This window comes from Triturus cristatus, chromosome 2_1, assembly GCF_964204655.1.
Source record: "Triturus cristatus chromosome 2_1, aTriCri1.1, whole genome shotgun sequence".
Taxonomy (NCBI): Eukaryota; Metazoa; Chordata; class Amphibia; order Caudata; family Salamandridae; genus Triturus; species Triturus cristatus.
This window is the reverse complement of record NC_140581.1, coordinates 277,699,547-277,725,025: the sequence shown is the minus strand read 5'-3', so window position 1 is coordinate 277,725,025 and position 25,479 is coordinate 277,699,547. Positions and strand designations below refer to the sequence as shown.

The 25,479-nt window shown below is 45.7% G+C and overlaps 1 protein-coding gene across 3 annotated transcripts in view; it reads left to right on the top strand.

The window, feature by feature from the left end:
* The window catches only part of CPLANE1 (ciliogenesis and planar polarity effector complex subunit 1), a 2,680,747-nt gene that overhangs the window by 719,810 nt on the left and 1,935,458 nt on the right, over positions 1-25,479 (top strand). For all 3 annotated transcript variants that reach the window (XM_085631095.1, XM_085631092.1, XM_085631094.1), the window contains exons 21-22: positions 11,439-11,571; positions 12,017-12,126. In XM_085631095.1, coding sequence (XP_085487221.1) covers positions 11,439-11,571; positions 12,017-12,126 — 243 coding nt within the window. The remainder of the gene's footprint in view (positions 1-11,438; positions 11,572-12,016; positions 12,127-25,479) is intronic.

The following is a 25,479-nucleotide window of genomic DNA, read 5'->3' as shown; positions in this document are numbered from 1 at the left end:
TGGGCAGCGAGCAAGCAGACTGCAACTGTACCTCCCTAAGCTGGTGTACTAGGACCAAAATGGCTTCATTCTCAAACAATGCCTATTACATAACATGTGGCGTCTGTACCGGATCTTGGATGAAGCGGATACAGCCCAGCTCCCTGAAGGTTTAATCCTTTCTGTGAATATATTTAAGCCTTTGATACTCTTCGGTGGAAATATCTACATGCGGTCATGCCTAAGATATTGGGTTACGCTGCTGTATGTGAATGCAAGGGCATTGGTGCGTATGGGCAAATGCATCTCTGACCCTATCGAGATTAGCGAAGGGGATGCAGCAGGTTTGCCCCCTCTCTCCAATGCAATTTGCTCTAGCAGTCAAACCATTGCTTGTCTGTTGCACTTAATGTGCTGGGATGAGGGGATTCCATTGCAGTATGGTCTTCACACCTGTTCACTGTATGCGGATGACATGTTGATCTTTTTGCAGAGTGCCCTAACAAGCATCCCATGAAGCATCCAGCTGTTTGATGAGTTCGGACAAGTGTCTGGCCTTCACAAAAACTGTTAAAAATCCTGTGCCTTCCCCATCTTGGCCAGCTGCACAAGACCCTGGACCCAGTGCAGACCCTCGTAATCCATTGGGAGCCCAGGACTCCGAAGTACTTTGGGATAAGCGTATACGACACCGATGGGGATACCAGATAGGGCAACCTTAGCTGGCTGCTGCTGGGCCTTTAGGGCAGCGTGCCGTTTTGCCACATGCTGCAGCTCCCTGTTATGGACTGCAGTGCGTTGACCAAAATGATGATCCTACCAAGGGTGCTTTATTTTTTTGTGAACCTCCCAATTTGGATCTCTGGATTGTGAAGTCACTACTTTAACACCCAGACCCGGAAGCTGATATGAGATGGGCAGTGAGGCAGGGTGGCACTGGGTATGCTACAACAACCGATAACTAGGGATTGCCTGGGCGGCCCGGATTACGAGCTCTATTACCTGGTGGCACAATTGCAGTGGGTCACCCGCTGTCTGGCAAAACATAATTTGACTGAGGTGGGTGAATATGGCTACCAGCACAGGGAGGTCGGGCTGCTGGCTTGATCCTGGGAGTCAAGCTTACGTCGCTGCATAAACTGAAGACCCTCTGGATCGCCCTCAGGTGTTGGAAAGGGATGCACCGCCGATTGGGGACAACCACTTTGTATGATTCTAGCACTCCCATGATAGGCCTTCTGACTACTAGGGGTGGGTACTTCACAGCTCGCTGGTTCTGGCCCCAGATAGAGGTGGGCATGTAAACATTGGGGGACTGTTACTCAGAGAGGCACTAACTGGAGCGGTGCAGCAACTTCTGGGCGCCCTGGAACCCGAACCCCCAACCCACACCCTGCTACAACCTTTACTAAATTTAGGTGAGGATTACCATTTGGTGTCTTGGTTCTACAAACCAGCATTGTACATGCGCATAGATAATTTGCTGACCTTGAAGAGCACGTGGGAGGGGATTATTGACAGACCTTTTATGGGAATGAGTGGGACCAGACCCTGGGGCGTGCATATACTCTCACCCTCAATACTAGAGTTAGGTTTACACAGTTAAACTACCTACATTGCAGGTATTCCACACCCCACAGACTCAATGCCATGCTCCACACGGCGGACCATAGCTGGCCCAGATGCACCTTGAATGATGTGGTCTTCCTCCACATGGTATGTAGTTGCCTTGTCATAAACCGGTTTTGGCTTCTAGTTGCACGCTGGGAAGGTGCCAATTGCATACCGTGGAAATATGCCTGCTGGGTCTGTACGCCAGGAAGCCTGAATAAAAGTAGGTGACCGATTCCTGGACTTAGCATTGAAGATATCTTGCAGGGATATTGCCAGACACAGAAAATCCCCAAACGGCCCCCCACATAGCAAGTAGGTGCATTAAAAACCCAATTGCAGACCTGTGGGTAGAAGTGCTCAACAGTTTCAGGGAACATGAGATCTAGGAACTACCTCCCCCCACCAATGATAATGGCACTGGCGAAGCAGGTTGGGGACAGGATTAGTAGGGAGTTTGGGGTAAACCTCAATGGCCCTCTGCGCCATGGAGACTTGGGGACTGTTCCTACCTTGTTGATACCTGCAATAGCGCATAAGCACATGCGGAAAGCCTACTTGGCATCTGTCACTGGGAAATAATTTTTTTTTAGTTCTGTAGTAGGGGATCTCTGTGTATAGTCATAATCTAGTGAATAGTCCCGCCCATGTGCGCGGACCCCGGAGCAATAAAAATAATCTCTTAAGGTGTCAAATCATGCAAACCTGCATCCACCTTTAAGAGAGAATTTAATTTAAAGACAGATAATGCAGCCTATACCCACAGGCTACACTGTCCAGTACTTCAACTAGAATTCCTCCAACATCCACAAACAGCACTGCCTGTCCAGCTTTTCTCCACACAGGAAAAAACCCTGCCTCTACCAGCAAAAGCCTCTGGAATGATAGAGAGGAAGGAATGGACAGACAAGCCCCATAGGCTGCCATTATGTGGCTGAGAACAGGATACTGTGCCTTTAAGAAAACTTTCCAGATTTCCAGAACCTTCCCAGTATCCCAGAATGCACAGCAGGTCCCTTCTACCTTCAGTTCTTTTTTCCGGCTCCTGCTAGCAGGACCCTGGAGCATTAGCTCTTCATTTTTTTTTTTGAGCTTTTATTCATTTTTAGTGATTTTGTTTCTGGATTTTGAGTTTCACTCGACGTCTTTGGCCTTTTTCTACATTCTGCTGTGGTTTTTTAGCAGAATTTCTGCAGTTGTCTTGCCTCTATACAAGGGCTTTGACTGCGGTAGGAGATAAAGGCCACAGCTGAAGCTCACAGAGTTTGTCTTCTGTGCTTGCCTGTGTCTTCTGTCTTTGACACCTGTCTAGGCATCTTCTTCAGCCTCTGGGTCTCCTCTACCACGTCCCATGCTGTGGTCAGCATCGAGGACGGTGACGTCGAGAGCAGGTATGACACCGAAGGCTCTCCGTCGCCCCAAGAAAAAGCCCACGTCAAGGAGGGCTTGACGTCGAGGGCTTGACGTCGAGGGCTTGACGTCGAGGGCTTGACGTCGATGCATGACGTCGATGCATGACGTCGATGCATGACGTCGATGCATGACGTCGATGCATGACGTCGATGCATGACGTCGACGCCTGACGCCGACGTCGATGCTATGGCGTCGACGCTTGACGTCGACGCTTGATGTCGACGCTTGATGTCGACGCTTGACGTCGACTTCGGCGATGCTTGACGTCGACGGCGATGCTTGACGTCGACGGCGATGCTTGACGTCGACGGCGATGCTTGACGTCGACGGCGATGCTTGACGTCGACGGCGATGCTTGACGTCGACGGCGACGCCGATGCTTGACGGCGGCGCCGATGCTTGACGTCGACGGCGACGCCGATGCTTGACGTCGACGGCGACGCCGATGCTTGACGGCGGCGCCGATGCTTGACGTCGACGGCGACGCCGATGCTTGACGTCGACGGCGGCGCCGATGCTTGACGGCGGCGCCGATGCTTGACGTCGACGCCGATGCTTGACGTCGACGCCGATGCTTGACGTCGACGCCGACGCCGAGGCTTGACGTCGACGGCGATGCTTGACGTCGATGCGACGCTTGGCGTCGATGCTTGACGTCGAGGCGATGCTTGACGTCGAGGCGATGCTTGACGTCGAGGCGCAGTGATGCTCGGCGTCGAGGCGCAGTGATGCTCGGCGTCGAGGCGCAGTGAAGTGAGGGTCGACACCGCTGTGGTGGTGACGTCGCAGTGATGGTGATGTCATGGGGAGGTCCCGTTCTGGACCTCGCTCCGTAGGGAGCCTATCATCATAGGCGGGGACTTCGTTTTCCCGGCAACGTCGACTCTCGACGCTGAGCTGGGGTTGGACGCAGAGGAACCCTTCGGAGTGGGGGGCTACTTATACGTGGTCCGCTCAGAAGCGAGGGACTTTGGTCCCTTCGCTTAGTTGGGAGTGTCTGCGTACCGGCTCACCATCTAGGTCGCCTCCTGCTCCGCCCCCACGGGTGATACCACGGGGATGCCGCAGAATTCTCTCCGGCTCATCTCCCATTCTCCGAGGGGCCTGTGGCTCCTCAGCCGGCATCGGTCCCATGGACTTCGCTGTCTTCCATATGATCCCGTCGTCACCGTTATGGAAGGTCTCGGGTCAGGCATGCCAGGGATGCATCTTACGTGAGTAGGGAGAGGGGCTCTCCTGCTCTTACGAATTTCCCCCTTAGCGGGTTGTTCACTGGGGTGTGGTTCTTGACTTCCAGTACAGGAAATTTCGTATGCGGTCACCGGCCAGTGGAGTCTGGCTTCGGAGCGGCCTGTATAGTTGACATCAGTGATGCGTAAGACTCTACAGATGAAACCTCTTGCTGGGCCGTTGTGCTAAATCCCTGTGTGAGGTCCTTCCCCAGAGGGTGGATCTCCTGCCCAGAGACAGGGATAGTCTAGAGGGCATGATGGGATATCTTCTTCGGCTCTGCAGCAGATATTTCGCTTCAGGCGAAACCTGGGCGTCGCCATGGTTTTGTTCTACGGCGACATACTTCTCTTTGTCTGACATCTCTGAAGCCTGCGGCACAGCAGGGTGTTTCTAATCTCCCGCTCTCTGCCACAACTCTTGTGCTCCCATGCGGATAGCGAGGTGGCCCGCATGAAGGCCGAGGCAGAGGCTTTGAAGGCTGTAGGTGGGGAGGGGCATGGAGAACTGCTTAAGGCCGCCTGCCCTCTCCAGCGGCGTTATGCCTCCCAGATTTTGTTTCTGCGGTCTCGGGCCGCCATTGAATCATTCAGGTGCTGAATGTCATGCGACTCTTCCTGTTCTCCTCCAGCCCCTCCAACTCAATCGCGCTAGATGCGCGAGTTGTAGAAGGAGGCCACCACCCTCTTCCAGTAAAGGAAGATGGGATCGGCTCCTCGGGGACGGAATGGAATGGGATGGTACTCGCTGTTCCTTCTAGTGTGCAAAGGAGACATGACCGAGTTTGGACCCGTGTTCGGCGGGCGACAAGCCGACTCGTGGGGTCAAAGAGTAATAAATTCCGGTGGAGGTCCCTGCATTAGATTTCCCCTCAACGTCATCAGGGAGACGTACTATGCGCATTAGATCTGGAGGCCACAGATTCTCACGTACCCCTGGCGGGGAAATTATCGCGAGTTCATGCTTTTCACAGTGGGCAACGACCATTATCTTTGCGTTGTGCCTCCTTTCGGCCTGAAGCCAACACCTCGGAATGGTCCATACGCAAGGACGTAGTGGCTGCGCATATGAGAGTAACAGTGTCGTTGTCTATCCGTTTCTGGACGACTGGTTGATCAAGGCAGCTACTTTCAGGTAGCGCGCCTGCATTTCACTCGGACTTTCTCTCTCTTACTTCGTTTGGGCCGCCGCACCAACCTCACGAGGTCTGTCTTGGCTCAACAACTGTGTGTCCTTCGGAGGGGAGACACTCTTCGATCCTTCGGAAGGCTCGAGTTCTCATAATCATGCCCTCCCCTACGGTGGGGCCGGTCTCGCCTCTGACGATTGGTTGATCAAGGCAAACTCCTTCTCGGAAGCACAAGCGCACTTCCAGAAGACGTGCGTTCTCTTGAACAAGCTGGGGTTGCACATCGACGTGTCCAAGTCTGTCCCGACGCCGGTCCAGGGCATACAGTACGTGGGGGCCTCCATCTCTACGCTGTCAGTAAGCGTGTCTCCTTCGGAGGAGGGACGAGTGTCACTCCTTCGGAAGACTCGGGCCCCTATGACCGCTCCATCGACAACAGTGAGGAGGGTGTCTTCGCTGCTGGGATCGATGGCGTCATGTATCTTCCTCACACATGGCTGCACATGAGGCCACTGCTGGAGGGCTTGGAGGATCGGTGGGATCAGAGGACAGGTTTCTTGGGACGACAAGATACGGCTGTCGCTACATGCTCTTCAGTCTCTGAAGTGGTGGTGTTCGGTGGAAAACCTCCTCAGGGGGTTCCCTGCCACAAGGTCATTCCCACGAAAGGTGTCGTGACGGATGCGTCTCTCCAAGGCTGGGGAGCGCATTCCGGGGACTAGCAGATTCAGGGAGCGTGGTCCCCGTTGGAGTCGACGTACCACATCAATTTCCTGGGACTCAGAGCTGTCTTCCTGGCACTGAAGGCCTTCCTGCCGTCTTTCCAGACCAACTCGCTGCTGATACGGACGGACAATACAACCACTATGTAGTACCTCAACAAGCGGGGGGGGTCGAGATCGCGCACTCTGTCACAGGAGGCGCAGGCGATCTGGCACTGGATTCTGACCCGAGGGCTGACGATTACGGCCACGCATCTGCCAGGGGTGCGGAATGCTCAGGCGGAAGCACTGAGCAGGCTGCTTCAGGAAAACCACGAATGGGTCATAAACGACAAAGTACTAGGAGAAGTCTTCGCAAGGTGGGGGACTCCAGACGTAGATCTGTCCGCCACCGCCGAAACCAGCAAATGCCGAGACTTCGCATCCAGGTACTACCAGCGGGGGACGCTGGGGAATGCGCTATGGATCGATTGGTCGAACTGCTTTCTGTACGTTTTTCCACCCATTCCCCTGATTCCGGCGGTGCTCATCAAGCTGTCCCAGTCCAGGGCGCGGATGATCCTGATCGCCCCGGAGTGGCCCAGGCAGTGGTGGTTCATGGACCTTCTTCACCGGTCTCTCCTTCCTCACATGCGGTTGCCGTGCAGGCCGGACCTTCTCACGAAGTTCGGGGGGCGGATGGTGCACCCCAACCTCTCGTCTTTGAGTTTGGCGGCATGGCTCCTGAAATAGTGCAATATGGCCATCTGAATCTACCAGACGATTGTATGGACATTCTGAAGGAGTCTAAGCGACCTTCCACTAGGACATCCTATGCTTACAAGTGGAAGAGGTTCTGTATCTGGTGTAAGTCCAAGAACTTTGATCCGACAACATGTAAGGAAGATGTCATCCTTCCGTACCTTTTACATCTGGCGCAGTCTGGCCTTAATTTCCATTCCATTAAGGTTCATCTGACTGCTTTGACTGCTTACAGGAAATGTCCTTCACAGACTTCCTTCTTTCAGATCCCTGTGGTCAAGGATTTTTTGGAAGGTTGAAGAAAGTGTTTCCTCCTGTCAGACTTCCCTCGCCTTCCTGGGACTTGAATGTGGTGCTGTCCAGACTGATGAAGGAGCCTTTTGAACCCTTTCACAAGGCTTCATTGCAGCACCTATCCTGGAAGGCGGCGTTCCTAGTGGCCATTACATCGGCCCGTAGGGTGAGTGAACTTCAGGCATTATGTTGTCAAGAACCTTATACTGTATTTCAGGCTGCTAAGGTTGTGATGCGTACTCACCCTAAATTTCTTCCTAAGGTTATCTCTGATTTTCATGTCAACCAGACCATAACTTTACCTACGTTCTTTCAGAATCCCTCTTCGCCAGCGGAAAGGTCTCTCCATTCCCTGGATGTTCGGAGGGTGTTGAAAGTTTATCTGGATAAGACCAAGGATATTCGTAGGTCTGACCAATTGTTTGTTAATTATGGCTCAGTCAGGACTGGTCTTGCGACCTCTGAGCAGTCCATTTCTCGGTGGATTGAGTCCTGCATACAATTGTGTTATCAAAAGGCTACTAAGACCTTAGGGGGTAAACCTAAGGCTCATTCCGCCAGGGGCAAAGCTGCCACGACGGCTTTGCTGCGAAATGTTCCGATTGCGGAAAATCTGCAAGGCGGCCACTTGGAAGTCGGTCCATACCTTTGCTGCGCATTACTGTCTGGACACGGATGCCAGGGCAGATGCTCAGGTTGGGCAGGCTTCGCTGCGGAATTTGTTCGCACAGTAGTGGTAGTGTCTTGTGTGTTCTCCACCGCTTTTGTGTGGGGATGGGCTTGCCATTCTATTCACTAGATTATGACTATACACAGAGATCCCCTACTACAGAAGGAGTAGTTTCTTTTCTGTAACTCCAGTTCTGTAGTAGGGGTATCTCTGTGATAGTCATAAGCGCCCGCCCTCCTCCCCGGTGGAGAGATAATTCTTCATGTGAGGAATGCTACAGGTCTGGCGTGCTACGCCTTCAAAAAGAACTGAAGGTAGAAGGGACCTGCTGTGCATTCTGGGATACTGGGAAGGTTCTGGAAATCTGGAAAGTTTTCTTAAAGGCACAGTATCCTGTTCTCAGCCACATAATGGCAGCCTATGGGGCTTGTCTGTCCATTCCTTCCTCTCTATCATTCCAGAGGCTTTTGCTGGTAGAGGCAGGGTTTTATCCTGTGTGGAGAAAAGCTGGACAGGCAGTGCTGTTTGTGGATGTTGGAGGAATTCTAGTTGAAGTACTGGACAGTGTAGCCTGTGGGTATAGGCTGCATTATCTGTCTTTAAATTAAATTCTCTCTTAAAGGTGGATGCAGGTTTGCATGATTTGACACCTTAAGAGATTATTTTTATTGCTCCGGGGTCCGCGCACATGGGCGGGACTATTCACTAGATTATGACTATCACAGAGATACCCCTACTACAGAACTGGAGTTACAGAAAAGAAACTACTCCTTCTATGTTATAGTTCATGTTTTCTCCTCTTAGGCCTATTCATGTAGCAGAGTCATGATGGGTGCTGTATTGTCTAATGCAGCATTGTTGGGTGCCTGCATGAAGTGCCCACTGCTGCTGAGATGAAGGAATGTAAACGATTACGAATCCTGTTTTGTTGTTTCCCCTGCAGGCCCTATGTGTATTCCTTTAAAATTGCAAAAAAAATATTTTGAAAAAATGGAAACTGCTATTCATAATGTATGAAATGAATTCAGTTTCATTTAGCGATTCCTAATGCGTTCACAATAGACCTACTTCATGAATATTAATGCGGTAGGTGGCAATTTGTGACCCATTAAGAATTGCAACTGTCACAGGGCTGTGGCCTGCTGGGGTTTGAGATTTTTTTTTAATAAAGCAAACTTTTTGTTTTTGAAATGCAGCAGAATGCTTTTAAAAAAAATACATATATATTTATTTCAACATAGACAAAAGGGAAGGGGACCCACAGGTACCCCTTCCCCTTTTGTGAAAGGTTACACCACGCTTGAGGTGTTGGTACAAAACAAATGTGTTTTTCGACCATAATTCGGTCTCAAAACGTTCATACCGAGCACTGCAATTCGTTCTTTGGAAGGGACGCCTTAAACAGGCCGCTTCCAAACACTGACTCGCTAAACACAAGTTGACGTTCTGTAACATGTTACTGAATCACAGTTTGTGCTCTGCATATATTGAAAAGTATTTTTGGTGTCAGTAACGGGGCGATTCTGTGAATTGGGCCGTTTCTGACCGCAAAAATGCCTTTGAACATATGATTTTTAATGCTTTCTTAAATTGTAATCTGCATGTGCGATGCAAAGTTCTCAAACTTTCAGGAAAATAGAAATACTTTGACATGCCCACAAGATCATCACATTTTGCCCTGTCTCCAAAACAACTGAAAAGATTTTCCCGAATCAGAAAATGGCACAGAATAACTGAAAAGCTATTATGTCATGACAATTTCGGTCATGTTATGCAAGGAGAAGAATCTTCTATAATAAATCCAATTACATTGGTGAGTGAATCATCCAAACTTACTGGTACACGGATCGCGTGGAGCCCCCAACTTTCCAATTGCTGAGGTCCTTACACATTATGGGCCATGGCCGATACCTGGTGCGCTAGCTCTATCGTGGCCTGAGAGAGCACTTGTCTGTTCCATTGCTGCATATCCGACAGAAATGGGACTTGGTCTTGGGACGGAATTTAGACGATAGGGAATGGACACATGTGCTAGAACATCCCCGAAGAGTCTCTCGGAATTGCCGCTTAAAAACGATCCAGTTGTTTATCCTGCATACAGCATATCTTGCCCCAGCAATGATACAAAGGATGTACCCCACGGCATCCACGATGCCAAGCGCCAGACGCTGATTTCATGCATATGATATGGAATTGTCCAAAGCTGCGGGGGTTTTGGTTGGAGGTGACTCGAGGGCTTGCGGTGGTGACGGGGCACACTCCTTGGGACACCATTGAGGCCTGTCTGTTAGGACTACTCCCCCTCCCAAAAAAAGCATAGTTGCAGCGTAGATTTGCAGGGCTGGCTCTGATATTAGCGAAACGCATGATAACGAAGCGCTGGAAGGCTACCCGGGCACCGCGAATTGACGCCTGGCGTGAGGAGGTGGGCCGATGGGCAGTGGCGGAAAGAGGCCTTATACCAGGAAGAATATAGGGGCCTGAGGAAACGACCGATTTCAATGGATTGGGCTCATCTAGTGGAACAATTCAAGGCGATGGAAATCTTAGATCCCGGGGTATCGCAAAATGGCGTGTGAGAGAGTGGGGCAGACACATAAAAGTGGGGGGGCGCATGTTAGTCGTAGCCCTGGGTGGGTGCCATTATTGTACTCCCCTCTCCCCGGCAGTGATCCCTACTCTCTCCCGTCCATATGGCCCTCCTATGATCTTTTCTTACACCTGCTCTCCCCCCCCTTATTATCTTCCATCCTTTCCCACCCCCCTGTCCTCCCCTTGGAGCCCCTCCCTCCCTCCTTGGCCTCCCCCCCCACCCCCCCTCGGTGTAGACCCCTAGTTGGGGTTTTTGAGCTTGGCACGCACCTGGCGCCGGTACATCGGCGGGGTGTTTATGCCAAGCAGCGGCACTTAGGTTCTTTGTTTTGTTAGGGTATGGTAGGGGGAGGGTTGTTGTGGGAGTGAGTTGACATGGGTGTTGTAATAATCTGCATTTATCAGAAGTGACACTAACTGCCTGGGGTAATGGTTTGGTTACCTCTGTCGCTTATAACTATTGCAATCGCTGGATACTGTTGTTATTCTCTGACAGTAGGACTGTAATCAGTGAGCACAGTCTCGGATCACTGACATACTAGAACAATCTCCAGTACTATTATTAATTGCAATGTGTGAATGTAATCTCAATGTGACACTCCATAAAAAAATATTTTCAAAAAAAAATTACATCGGTGAGTGAAACTATTTTGGGACAAGCTTCTGTGCACCTTTTGAACCTTTGTCTGATCTACGTTCCGTTTTGCAGTGTCTTTGATATCCTACGGTTCACCAAGATTGGTTAAATGGTGCCGAAGTTAATAAAGGTACAAAAATCGCATTTCCCATGGAGTGCGTTATCAACCTCACTTACAGAGGCACTAGTCTTCGTTAGTATAAATATATAGTTATCTCGAGAGATATCAGTCAGAAGTAAATTCACCTTAATAGAAGTTTACAACAAGATTTAAAAAAAAAAAGAAAGAAAAGACAGGCTAAGGAGGTGTGCACGTTTGTACGCACCCACTCTCTTTCCACTTAAGTATTCACATTTCTTTTTGTGTCCTAATTTTGAATGCATTATTTTTCATTCTGGTTATGTTGTCTTTACTTCTAGATCAGAGCAAAATGCCTCCTTCTTCCACTGAGTCAGCTTCCCGAATCATTGCTAAATTATTCACGCACCAATTCAACCTTCAAGCCAGGACCTGCTGGAGACAAACTTGATGATGTCTCCTGTAAAATAATTGGTTTGTAACTTTAATATGTCATTCCTTTGCCTTTTGCGAACACGCTAGGGTTGTTTTCAAGTCCTACACATATTTTTATAAGAAGCAAGTTATCTAGGTTAACCTGAGATGGTCGCCAATGGGAGGTGAAATACTCTTAATAATGGGGAATTTTCTTAACAATAGAGAATGCTTCAACCCAAAAAATGAGTACACACAGTATGCAAAAGTTATTCTTTCTTTGTCATTACATTAATTATATGTTTTAGGAGAAGGGGAAGTTTTAGAGCTACTGACATTTATTTTGCGGAATATCGAAGTAAACCTTTTTGTTTGATGCATGGCCTAGCAAATTGATTAGTGCTGTTGTGGCAGTATATACAATTTATTTTTACCATATATGTATGTAGTTTGTATTTAATTTGATATTTTAAGAGGATCATTGCAGTGCAATTATCTCCTCTAGGTTCCTTCAGAGAGCTGTGTGCATTATGTTGGATGCTTCATGTCCGTGAAAAATTGTCTGATGGTTGTAGACGTTACCAAATTGCACGGGACCGTATGGAAAAGCAGCAGGTATTTAGTCAACAAACCTATACCTCTTCATAAAACTGCACATGTGATCTATTGCAGTGCATGTAAACCTTTGTTAGTCAAATTGAGGCTACACATGCTGCGGTATGGCTTCTTCTTTCTGTCTGTCCCTTCACATTGTGCGATTAGGTGCTAATACCTATTAATATATTTCTCCATGATTGCAACAAAAATACTGACTTTATTTATGAGTTTCTATGTGCATCCTAGAGTTGGGCATAAGTTGTAAAGGTTCCTTACACTGTGAGCGGACACTTTGATGTATTTTACCAATGGTGTGTTCTTTAATCCTTTGACACAGTATTTTTGCATCTTTGAAATGTCGCTGTGTATGTTTTTGAGAAGGATGAACATTTTCATTGCCAGGCAGAGAGTAGCCAAGGAAAATAGATTGTCCGTGTCCGTGGAGCTGACTTCTCAATAGTTCTCGTTCACCAACTTTTATATTCCCTTTTGCACCATTACCATCTTCTCATTCAGTTCATACTTAAAATCGTTTTTATCGCTTTTTATTTTTAACGAAACAAGAGAATCGCTGATAAAAAAAAATGCAGCACACGTTGATATACAGTCTGCAGATTCCAACTCTCATTTTCATTATTGTTGTCATACATCATATTAATGAATAACTACTAGTTTCCCTTCCATACTTCAGAGTCAGGCACTGACAGTTAAAAGGCCTCTTCTTGGGTTCCAATGCCAGTCCATTCCTTTACTCTTGAAAATTCTCCAAAACTCCCAAATCTTTGCAGATTTTTTTGGGCATCCTCTCTCATCATACTCAGATCTCCACTGCCATAGACAAAACCATATTTGAACACCATTGGTTCAATTTATTTATTTATTTTTATTTATTTAGTGTTTTCTATAGCGCGGACATGACCCTGCGTAGGGTATCAGAGCGCTTTACAACTTAATTTCGGTGAAACAGAACCGAATACATTACAAGTCATTAGATGCCTACCAAGTTTAGAACAGAGCATTAGGCAGCAAAATATAATATATACACATATTGAATTACCATGAGTAGTTTAAAGTAAAAGACTACAATTCGAACATGTATATACAGGCCCATGTAAGGTTAGGGAGCAGCTAGCGGGCACATGGAAAAGTCATGATAGGTTTGTAGACTGTGACCAAGATGTACTTATGGGAGAAATTTCCTCATATAGAATGCTTTTGCTTCCTTTTTGAATGCCGTGATGGAAGGAATTCTTCTAATGTTAGGGGGGATAGCGTTCCAGATTCTTGGAGCTGCCCCGGAGAATGCTCTATCATAAGTTCTTTTCTTACAAAAGCGAGCCGGTTTCAGTAGAAGGTCTGCAAGGGTCCTGGAAAATCGGCACCCTCCTGATAGCGTGAGTTTTTTTGCGAGGTAAACTGGAGTTTTGAGATGTAATGCTTTGTGCGTGATGCATGCCAACTTGAATTGAATTCTTGCTTCGAAGGGCAGCCAGTTAAGGGCTTTCAAGTGAGGGGTGATGTGGTCGAATTTTTTGGATCCAGATATAAGTCTTGTGGCAGCATTCAGACATGCTTTCAGTGGTGCTGTTGAGATCTTGGGGAGGCCAGCCAAAGTTGTGCAACCATACTCAATCCTTGATATAACCAGTGCCTGAACTGCTGTCTTGAGATCTGTGTTATTTAGGAATGGTTTTAATTTCCGCAGGTAACTTAAATGGAAGCGGGCGTTTTTTGCCATTGAGTTAATGTGAGCTAACATGTTCAGGTTTTTGTCCAGAGTAATTCCCAGAGACTTAGGAGAGTCGACAATCTTCGGAGTACATTTTAGAGCAGTGATAGTGTTGGTCCATTCTACTATATTTGATTTGCTTTTTTGGGGTGTAATCAATAGGAATTCTGTTTTCTGGGCGTTTAGCTTCAGGTGGTTAGCCGTTAACCATTGGATGGTTCTCGAAAGTGCATGGTTCATGGTCTTTATCTCTTCAGATAATGAGACCTTGATGTACAGCTGGGTGTCATCGGCGTACATGTGGAACGAAATGTTCGCTTTTTGTAGTATATCCGTTAGCGGTTCTACGTATAGGTTGAATAGTGCCGGAGATAGTGTTGACCCTTGCGGAACTCCGATATTGTTGCTGGATGGTCCTGAGAGGGTTTGGTTGACTATGAATTTTTGTGATCTATTCTCGAGAAAGGATCTAAACCATTTAAGGACAGTTCCCTCTAGACCCATTCTGTTTTTCAACCGATCGACTATTTTTTCATGGTTCACCGTGTCGAAAGCCGACGACAGGTCCAACAGGATAAGGAGGCATGTTTTGTTATGGTCAAGTGCCAGTAAAGCGTCATCTACTATCTGCAGAATAGCTGTTTCTGTACTATGGTTTGGTCTGAAACCGGATTGGAAATCATTTAAAAGATTGAATTTCGAAATATGAAGACTCAGTTGTTGTTGGACACATTTTTCCAGAACTTTTGCTAGCATGGGAATATTTGTTACTGGTCTGAAGTTGTTGGGATCAGATGGGTTCTCTGTAGGTTTTTTTAAGAGGGGAATGACTTGACCAGTTTTTAGGCAGGCCGGTATTTGGCCTTGTGACAATGAAGCGTTTATGACCTATGTCCATGATGGGATTAGTAGGTGGTTTATCGCAGACCAGCACTTTGCCGGTATGGGATCGTTGTAGTGATTGTTAGGTTTAGTGGTTGACAAGATCTTCGCAATGTCTAGTTCGCTGACCGGCTTAAATCTGGACCACTGAGCCTTGTTTTTTGGTTTTTCTAATTCTTGTTGATTATGCTGATCCATTGAGAAGTCCATATCTCTTTCCATGTTTTCGGCTGCTTTTTTGAGCTCCCTCTCCAGTGCATTGGCTTTGTCTGTAAAGAAAACGGAGAAGTCTTCACTATTCAAGGTCGTATTCGTGATGGTTGGTGTGGATTTGGCAGATTTATTTGATTGATCTTTTAGAAGATCGAATAGTTTCCTTGGTCTGTTTACTGCATTATCCAGTTCTTTCCTGAAAAAGTCTTTCTTAGATTTTAGAATGCTTTTATTGTAAGCTTTTCTGGATTGTCTGAGTTGGGTTAAGTGGGGCGACGAAGGGTGTTGTCGCCATTTACGTTCTGAGAGTCTTAGAGACCTTCTTTCTTCATTAAGGGCGCCGTTGAACCACGGGTTTTTGTCTTTGTCAGAGATTCTTTTTAGTTTAAGTGGGGCTATGTCCTCGATGATGCTTGACATTGTCTTGTTATAGTGCAGCATGAGGTCATCGACGTCAACCATGCTCTTAGGCAGCTGCAGGTCTAGTTCACAGCGCGCTGCTGCATTTTCCAAGATAATTCTTCTGGTGTCCCTGGTCCATTTTTTTGGTTTAATAGATTTTGCGGTCGATTTGGTTTTTCTGAAAGGAGAATTACGAATGAAATTATGTGGTGGTCAGACCAATCACAAGGGGTGATTACGATTTTCTCGATCGCTTTCTCTTTTGCTAATATCCAATCTAAGGTGGAGCCTTTAGAGTGGGTAGGGAGTTGACATCCTTGAACTAACGCTTGCTCTTCCAGGAATGCTTTAAACAGTGCGATCTGACTATCAGAGTTATCCTCCCAGTGAATGTTGAAGTCTCCTAGGAAGATATCATTAGATTGCAGATTAGAGTTGGAGGTTATAATTTCTATCATCTGGTCTATGAACATGTTCTTAGTACCAGGTGGGTGGTAGATTGCATGTAATTTACAGGTTTGGTTATCTGCCGATCTAAGTGACATGCCCAGATATTCACACGATTCTAAGGGGTCAGCCTGTATTTTTGTGATGGTTATGTCTGATCTGTGTATACAGGCAATGCCTCCTCCCATTCTGTGACATCTGTCCTGTCTTAAAATCCGGTAGTTCGGGGGAACTAATAGGTCTAAGCATGGAGAGGACGAGTCAGAAAGCCATGTTTCTGTTAAAATGGTTACGTCAATTTCCTGGTTTAGTATGAGGTCAGCTATGTCAGATGCGTGTTTATTCGCTGAACGACAGTTGAGTAGTATGGCCCGGATGTGTTTTTGGGAACTGGTTGTAGGCAAAAGTACCACAGTGCCCGTAGATTCTCCCCACTATTGGACTCTTGGCATCTTGTAAGTCTTAGTTATGAATGACTCTCAGACTTGTAGGCCGTTTCCAGGAATTTATTTCAAGGTCTAAAGTGCCATCACCAATGGACTGCGGTCTTTCCTCTCCCCCTTTTCCACTATATGCCACATTCCTATTGGAACATTCCTATTTTGGAACCGAGCTCTCGAGATAGGTCTCTCACATTGCCAATCAAACCTACCACAACAGCATCATCCTATGTGGGTACATCTTTTGCATAGGACAGTAGTCTTATTTTCTTCCAAAACATTTGGGCCTTGATTACGCATTTGACAGTGTGGGAGTGAGCTGCACGGCACTGCCCTGCTCCCACACTGCCAAAGTTGACCGCCACCTCCCCCTCAGATTTTGTGTTTCCTTGTGATCTGGCAGGTGGTGCTTTAGCAGTCCTGCAGCAGTGCAGTTCTAAGGCCCATACATGACCTTTGGAATGGGAGTGCCAAAGCATGTTCCTGCACGGCATGGACTGTGCAGTCCATGCCGGGCATGAACAGGGGTGCATAAATACAGGGGATACGAAATGTGCCTCCGGTGAGGGATCGCGGATGCCCGGCAGTTGTGGCAGGTTCCATGGTGGTCCGGCTGCCAAAGTTGTAATATGGCAATCGGACAGCCTGCGCGGAAGTAGCCGGACCACCAATGTTGCACCACCGTGAGTTTGGCACTCCACGTACCGCCAAACTCCTAATCAGGCCCTTGATCTGGACAGTTCCAGATAATGTATGAAAATCCGCCCCTCCTGTCCATGTCCTCAGAGGTCTTTCTGTAATTTCAGTTGATCAATTGTACAATAAATCCTCTGTAGAATTTTAAGTCGCACAAGTCCTATTGCTCTGAGACTACCTCTCTGCCTTTTAGTGCTCCACTTAAATAAATAAACCAAGACTTAATTGCCTAATTGATACTTTAGTGCCTTTTGCTGCTCAGTGTTATCCAATAGCCCTGGTCCCTCACAAATCAAAACTACAAACAAATCAGTGTGAACTCCCTTCTTTCTTTATAACCTCTGACAGTATTCTAACATCACTTGACTTCCTTTATATCCTACACAGTTTCAAACATGACAGACTTTAGCGGACTAGCTTTTGATGACTCTAAGGTTCAGGATATCCTAACCACTCCGAGTCTTCTTGACACACCAATGATACAATCACACAGTCCGATGACTGGACGAAACTCCTAACCCTAAAAAGAACACACACACGTACCTTAACTCATGGGGCAATAATGACTGAATATGTAAGAGGTAACTGTGCTCTCATTGGTCTCATTGTAACCAACGCTCCCAGACTCTTTCTTGAAGATAAAGTATTTAGAAAGGACTGGTCTTTGATCGCATGGCGTTGCACGAGGGACTGGCTGATTTTAATTATGAGTATAGCAAAGCGGACTGCAGATGTCATTCTCTTGACATCCAACTCCTAGAGGGTCAACTCAAGACCAATATCTCAGCTACTCTCTTCAAGAGAAACATGGAGGAAACTAACAAAGATCATAAAAAGAATCTGCTTGCATCCAAAATCAAGAAGTTTCAACACGTTTTGCTTTACAAAAGGTTTACCCTTATACCTCTGATGATTACAAACGATCTCATTTCAACCAACAGGGTTGAGGTTATGGATCTGTATACTCCACATCGGGGTCAGGCTATTCTCCATCAGACTCTGACCAATCGTCCAGTGACTCTGAACAAGAAATAAATCAAACATCAAGACTTAGGATGAGGAGAAGCTGTGGAAGGTGGTGGGGTAACAACTCATTCTATACCCAACAACAACATTGGTGGCCCCCGGGACCATAGAACTACACCATGCCCCCACACTATCACCCGATGACAAGATTCCAACTACTGCCACCACATTTTTACAATCCCTCTTTTTTATAGCAGGGTCGAGTACCATCCAGGGACAGAAGAAGACAACAGTCTCATGCCTACTGGAGCCCTCCCCTCTTTCTGCACAATACACAGGGCAAGAGCAAAACAACTCCCCAACCAGGGACAAGTGGGGAGAAAACCTGATTGTTAATCTGAGCCAACGAACCCTCACCACCAGTGAATCAAAATTACTGAACAGGGGTTGGGTTGACACACACATCTGCTCAGCGTTAGGATACCCTCACGGAGGCAAGATGGGGATCATGTGAGACTACAGTGCGCACGAGAATGACCAGAGCTCCCTAGTAAGAAGATATAGTGATAATGCTGAGCTAAAAGATACTAAATCATAAAGAAATGCTCCCGGGGTCTTGCGGCGAGGAGACTAAACCTATCTGGAAACAATTATATACTTTAGGAACTGTTATAGGGCTTGCCATCCTAAGGTATTTGGGGAGTGCATACCTCACAGCGGAAGCGAAGCGGTATCAACAATCGTGTTCGCCATCGGAGGTTGACGCTGGACGCAGCGGCCCTGGTGAACTCCTTGGAATGGCTCCGATGGGTCCGAATGCGGCCGCTGACATGGCTAGGGCAGCAAGACTGGTACTGCGTGAGGTCCCCGAGTCGGCTGGTCTTGGATCCGGAGAAGCTGCAGTGGAGGTGCCCGGTTTTTCCATTCAGCCGCCTTCCCAGGCAAGACGTGTAACTGATACTCAGAAAAAACATCCGGGCGGTCCTACTGTTGCTGACTTGGTGTTGCGGGGAGCAGCCGCGAGAGCAGTTCCGGGTCATCAAAGGAAGAGTAGGATCGGACCCGTGGAGGCTGCCGCCGGTGCTGGCGCAGGATGCGACGATCAGTTCGATGGCGACTGAAGGTATGCTTAGTTTACCCTCCCCTTTGGTCGCAGGGACTGATGCTGATGGAGGGGGGACCTTGCTCAACTCGATGGGCACTTTACAAATGGCGATTGCCCCTCGGGATGATGATTACAACTCAGGGGGGTCCCTGAGCGTTGATTGGCAGAGTAGCAGGGGCTAATATTACACCCATCCCGCCGCAGATCTCCCAAACACAGCAGGCTTCACAAGCTGCAGCGAATGAGATTTATGAACTGGAGAAAGACCCTAGTGATTTCCTTTTTTTCTCAGATAGGGGTGAATGGTCGGAAGATATTTCATCTACCACAGATGAGAGCTGCAGTGATCAGGGAGATGATCCTAGCTCAAAAACAAAAGCTACTCTTAAAAAAAAAAAAAAGAGACATGGAGTAAAGGATTTGGCCTGGGATTATACCCCCACAACCCAATTTACCGATCACCCGAAAACTTTAAACGCTATACAACCGGAGCACCCGGAGCAATCAAACTCAACTGCCCCAACCTTAGATACCATACTGCAGGCCATCTCAATGCACCGTGAAGAGACACGTCAAGATGGACGCAAGGCCCAAGCCGCCATGCGTAAGGTGCAAGGGGTGGTTCGCAAACTAACAAAAACATGCAGTGCATTTGGCGATCGGCTCACCGATTTAGAATCTAGAATTGTTTCTACTGAGTCGGAACTGGCATCAAACCAAACACAAGTAGATTCTCATGAGGCACAGCTGGCGGATGGCAAATGGAAACTAGAGGAATTTGAGAACCGCCAGCGAAGGACAAACCTACGAGTACTTGGGGTTCCCGAAGGGGTGGAGGGTGAGGATGTACGTTCTTATGTGGTGGAACTCTTTCGTGACTCTATGCCAGAACTAACTGGGTGGAACTGGGCCTTAGAAATCCAACGCGCTCACCGTGTTCCCTTTAATATAAAAAATCCGGCAAAAGCAGGGGCTTTTCCTCTTGCCATCCTGGTCTATTTTGGCAATTTTCTGCTCCGCCAAGCGGTCTTTGAAAAGGCTAGACCGAAATCGAAGAGAGTTAGAAATGAGTTTTCCTATTTTGTATGACCAGATTTTTGCTCTTGACGGTGGAGACTACGCCAATTAATCAAGCCATTCCAGGATAAGAAAGCCCAGGCCTATCTCAATAACCCTGCTCGACTTAAAGTGATTTGGGGGGACAAACCAATTTTTTTCTTTCGGAGATAAAAGCCAAAGAGTATTTAGATGGGTTATCTGGCTAGATTATAATCACCCCCTCTTGGATACATTTAGTTTTGTTATTACGGTATATATTGGGTCCTCTTTCTCAATGGCTTAAAGGGAACTATATGTTCTGATTCTAGCTTTTTCCACCTTCTACTTTGGTTAACATAAGCTGGAGGGGGTGGAAAAAAAAGGGGGGGGGAGGCTGAAAATATGTACATATGTAAAAAAAAATAAAAACACAAAGAGTACTCGGTCGAATTATAGAGCTGAGCACCTGTATAGCATGGCGAAAGCCATAGCGATTAAGCTTTGGTCATTTGTCGCATGTTCATCATCAACAGACTCTAGTTGGAGTTTGTATGCCTCAGTAGGGGTGAAGGGTGGGTTATGGGGATGGGAGGGAAGGGAGGAGGTGGTGGGAAGAGGGGGGGGTTGAAACACAAAAAAAGTAAAAAGAGCATTGCCAGAAATATTATTGATACAGTGAAACAGTTAATAAAGATAAGTAAAACACAAGTAATAAAAGAACTAAGATACATTTGGAAGATTGACAAGGGCTTTTGGATGCTGATAAAGGGGTTTCTGGAACTATTTAGGAGACTTCAATGGGGAAGATAACAATCTGCTCCTGGAATGTGGTGGGCCTGAATGATAGGGCTAATAGGGTCCGCTTTGTTGGAATAATGAAGCTAACTTCAATGGATATAATCTGCATACAAAAGACACACATACCCTGGGAGAAAAGAGAACTATTAAAGGTTTGGGGGTATAATATTCTAGCTTGTACAAGTTAAACCTCTAATACTCGTGGGGTAGCTATCCTAGCTAAAACATCACTGGGACTTGTAAAGCGTAAGGTAGCGGATACCTTGGGGAGGTGGGCCATTATAGAACTTATATCAGGCATTAATATTTGCTCGGTTTATGGATCAAACCAAGATGACCCGCACATATTTAAGAATCTCGAAATCGAGCTCACCTCTTGGCCAAAATCCATAATTTTTTGTGGAGACCTAAATATCTCTTTAGACTCTGAACCTGGGAGACAAAACCAGGTTAGATATGTAGGTCGAAAACCCAGAGTATATAGTGCCTTAACCCAACTTAAAAATAGTCATGGTTTGTTGGGTCTTTGGGATCTAAAAAATCAATCCGACCCTGGATATACCCATTTTTCATATCCACATAAAAAATATGTTAGGATTGACTATTTTTTTTGCAACAAGAGACCTGGTACCCCAAGCGAAAATTATGAAACTCCCGAAAACAATTTCAGACTATAACCCCTTAATTTTAGTTATAGACCTAACTAGCTTTGTCAGACACCGCACTAAGTGGATGTTTGACAGAAAGCTCCTTGTTAACGAAGAATATATAACATTTATTAGGGAATGGGCACAAAGATATTTTGATATGAATCAATACAGTGCGGCTAGAGGGGCTGTTTGGGACTGTTTTAAGGCCACTCTTAGAGGAGAAACTATTAGTTACACAGCAAGAGTAAAAAAAAGATAGGAATCTAAAAATCAACAACTGCTACGTGATTTGGCTAGAGCTGAGGAAGAGCATGTTTCAACAATAATGTAGGGTGATGATGGGGTCCATATTCTTCATCGTATATTGGTTTTAAAAACAGGATTAAACAGCTGGTTAACCGCCGAAATTTTTCAGTCACATCTGAATAGCTCCTATGGAGAAAGGGTAGGTAAGCTATTAGCCTTACGCACATTGAGGGATTTCAACGCTACTACCAAAAGCTATATCAAGATGATACCCCGAAAAACATTGCGGAAGTCAGGGATGCAATTATAAAATTGTCTACAAACCTTGAACTGGGAAGAGATCTGGACGACCCAACTAGAGAAGAACTAGAAAGAGAATTTAGTATTACAGAAGTCCAATTAGCCCTTTTTGACCTGGCCTCAGGTAAAGCTGCAGGTCCTGATAAAATTCCCATAGAGATTTATAAAATTTTAGGAAATTTAATATTACCTCTTCTATTGGATTTGTTTAACGGAGTACAATCAAGTGGAATTCCCCCTTATTCTTGGAAGGAGACAGATATAATTAAATTTCCTAAAAAAGGCAAACCTATCGAGAATCCATCTTCATACCGACCAATCTCCCTGATCAATTCAGATTCAAAATGATATGCGAAAAGTTTGCCTAATCGGCTCGGGATGGTCATCGAACATCTGGTCTCCCCTTGGCAACATGGTTTTATCCCCGGTAAAGGTACCACAGACCATACTCGCAGTCATCTCGCTTTTTGACATCATGTCCGAGACGGGTGACCAGATGTCTATGATCCCTCTTGACGCCGAGAAAGCTTTTGATCGGGTGTCCTGGGAGTTTTTATTGGCGATACTTGAGATAAATAATTTTGGGCCCCAGCTTATTAAATCAATCAGAGCTATGTATTTACAACCGAAAGCTCGATTGCAATTAATGGGTAAAGAATCACATATTATTAATATATCCAGGGGGACAAGACAGGGATGTCCCTGTTCTCTGATTTTATTTGCCCTGTATATTAACCCCTAGATTGCTACAGAGCCTGAAAATTAAACCAATTATTACTGGGGCTTATGAGACTAAAGTTCTCGCTTATGCTGATGATGTGGCAATATTAACACCAAATCCAGCTGAGGCAATTTTAGAAATAGACATAATTGCCGAACAGTTTGGCCGCTAGTCAGGCTATTCACTTAATAAAGAAAAAACTGTTATCTTATGTACTGATAACATTGAATATAATGACCCCAGAAAATCAGACAAAGCCACATATCTGGGGGTTCATTTTTCTGCCAAAATAGAGGATATCAATAAATATAACTATGATCCCCTGATTAAAAACATAGGGAAAGACCAAAGGAGGGTTAATAGTTTACATCTATCTATTATCGGTAGGGGCAATTGTTTAAAAATGAATGTGCTCCCGAAAGTACTGTAATTATTTCGGGCTATACCACTGGCGGTAGAAGATAATATCTTGGAAACACTAGAATCATTATTTTCAAACTTTGTTTGGCAATATGCGAAAATTAGGAGATCTTTGAAGTATCTAGCTCTACCACATAGTAGGGGCGGCCTAACAATTCCTAATATTACATTGTACTATTGGGCGGCCCTTCTTTATCAAATAGCCCCTTTGCTTAGTTTGAACTAGATTAGATATAGAAATACCCATCATTTTTTAACGTTCTATTGGGAAAAAAGCCCAAGGACTTCTTCTGAAACAAGTAGAACCAAGCTATTATAAAAAGGTTACATTTAAGGTGATTACCACCGCATGGAAAATATGGAAGAAGGTTTCGAGGCTTATGAAAATCCCGAAGTTTAACAAATACACTCCCTTGTGACATTCGTCACTATTGTCCATACAGGTTAATGATGATATGGCCAAAAAGTGGGAAAGCATGGGGATAAGAACAATTGGTGATTTTTCTGGGGGAACATCATATTTCCAGTTTTCGGTGTTAAAGAATGCTTTGGAAATTCCTAACAGCCACTATTTTAAATTTATTCAGATCCAAAATATTCTTAGTCTAAAGACCCCCAAGATTACATTGGAAAAGATTCCATTTCTAGATGCTATAGCGAAGAAATCGATAAAAATTGGCCATGCTTCTTGATAGAACTCCCGATGATCTGGAACAAATTGAATCATCGTGGGCGCTGAAGCTCACTAACCCCAACGTCGACACTGACATGAGTCTTTCTCTAACATCGAAAATACTTCTATCCCCAAGTTTGAAAGCCCAGGTATATAAGACTATTTTTAACTTATATTTTACCCCTGCTAAGCTGTTTTTGTGGGGGAAAAGGATAGATGACTTTTGTCCCAGATGTGGACTGGGGCCGGCTACCTTGATTCATATGTTCTATGACTGTGATAAATTAATCCCACTTAAAAACGAGCTTTCAAAGTTCTGGGAAGAAGTATTTGGGCATTGAATAGCTGAATCATCTACATTGCTAAATTCTTGGCTACGATGGAATGTTGGGGCTAAAATTGGAGTAGAAATCATGTCTTTTTATAGGGACTGCAGTATATAGAATTTTACTAGCAGCTAGATGGAAAGACATGGATCCCCTGACCTTTCAGATGTGGCTCTTCAGGTTTCTAGGAGTTTACAATCAAGAAAAAGCTATATATTCCACCAGGGGTACACAGTCAAGAATCCGTGGTCATAAGATCTGGTCACCTATCGCTGCCTGGACTAGAAATGCAAGCCGATAATAATTGGACAATAATAATAAATTAGCTCACGGTTCAATATTATTGAGGATAATCTTCAAATGAATTTATTTGCCTGTAAATTCTCGAAGATCGTCCAACTTGTTTTGATCTCTAGTTTTTTGTAAACTTTCCATTTATTAATTTCTGTTGTACTAATGTACTTTTGTATTCACTGTCTTGTATTACTTTATATCTTATTATTTCTATATTCCGGCATTGCTTAATACATTTTTTTTTTTAAAGAACAGGGGTTGGGTTTTGTACCAACTTACCAAGGAGACTTGTTCTAGATAAACCAGGAACTTGCCCAATTTTTGGGAAAATCTGTCTTAGATTTTTCTTTTCGGAAAAAGAAACTCTGATGGACCAATCAACTAACATCAACTTATGCAGGAAATCCATGTTTATGGCTCCTCCACACGCGATACCTCCAGGGGTGGTCATCTTTGAGAAGGTTGTTATAAAAGATCTCAACCTGAGCCTGACAACTAGACAATCACTGTTTCAAAATCTTCCAAGGGATGAACCAAAAGCACTCCAGAGTTTAAGCACAGACGGATCCATAGCCGTCAAGCAAGCTGACAAAGGTGAAGCGATTGTTATTATGGACACAGAGAAGAATGTCTGAGACAACTGTCAGTCAGAAATGCTTACTGGCCCTTGAAAGTGGACCCTACGAAGAGACTCCTGGTAACGATTACAACACTAGTTGTCGATGCCAAGGAAGCTGAGTTCTTTAACACGGGAACTATCACTCCTTACTTTTATGTGCTTCCAAAAATAAAATAAAAATCTCAGGACCCCGTCCCCTAGGTCAACCGATTATCTCAGGAATAGGATCTCTCCTCAAGCCCCTTTCTCAATTTATAGACTTTTTGTTTTTTTAGAGCTATGGTTTTAGACATGCCTGCCTACCTACAGGATATTAAACATGTTCTAGGTGTCCTCACAGAGATGGAATTCAATATGGAGACAGACTTCCTGGTATCTTTCAATGTGGAGTCTCTATACACCTTCA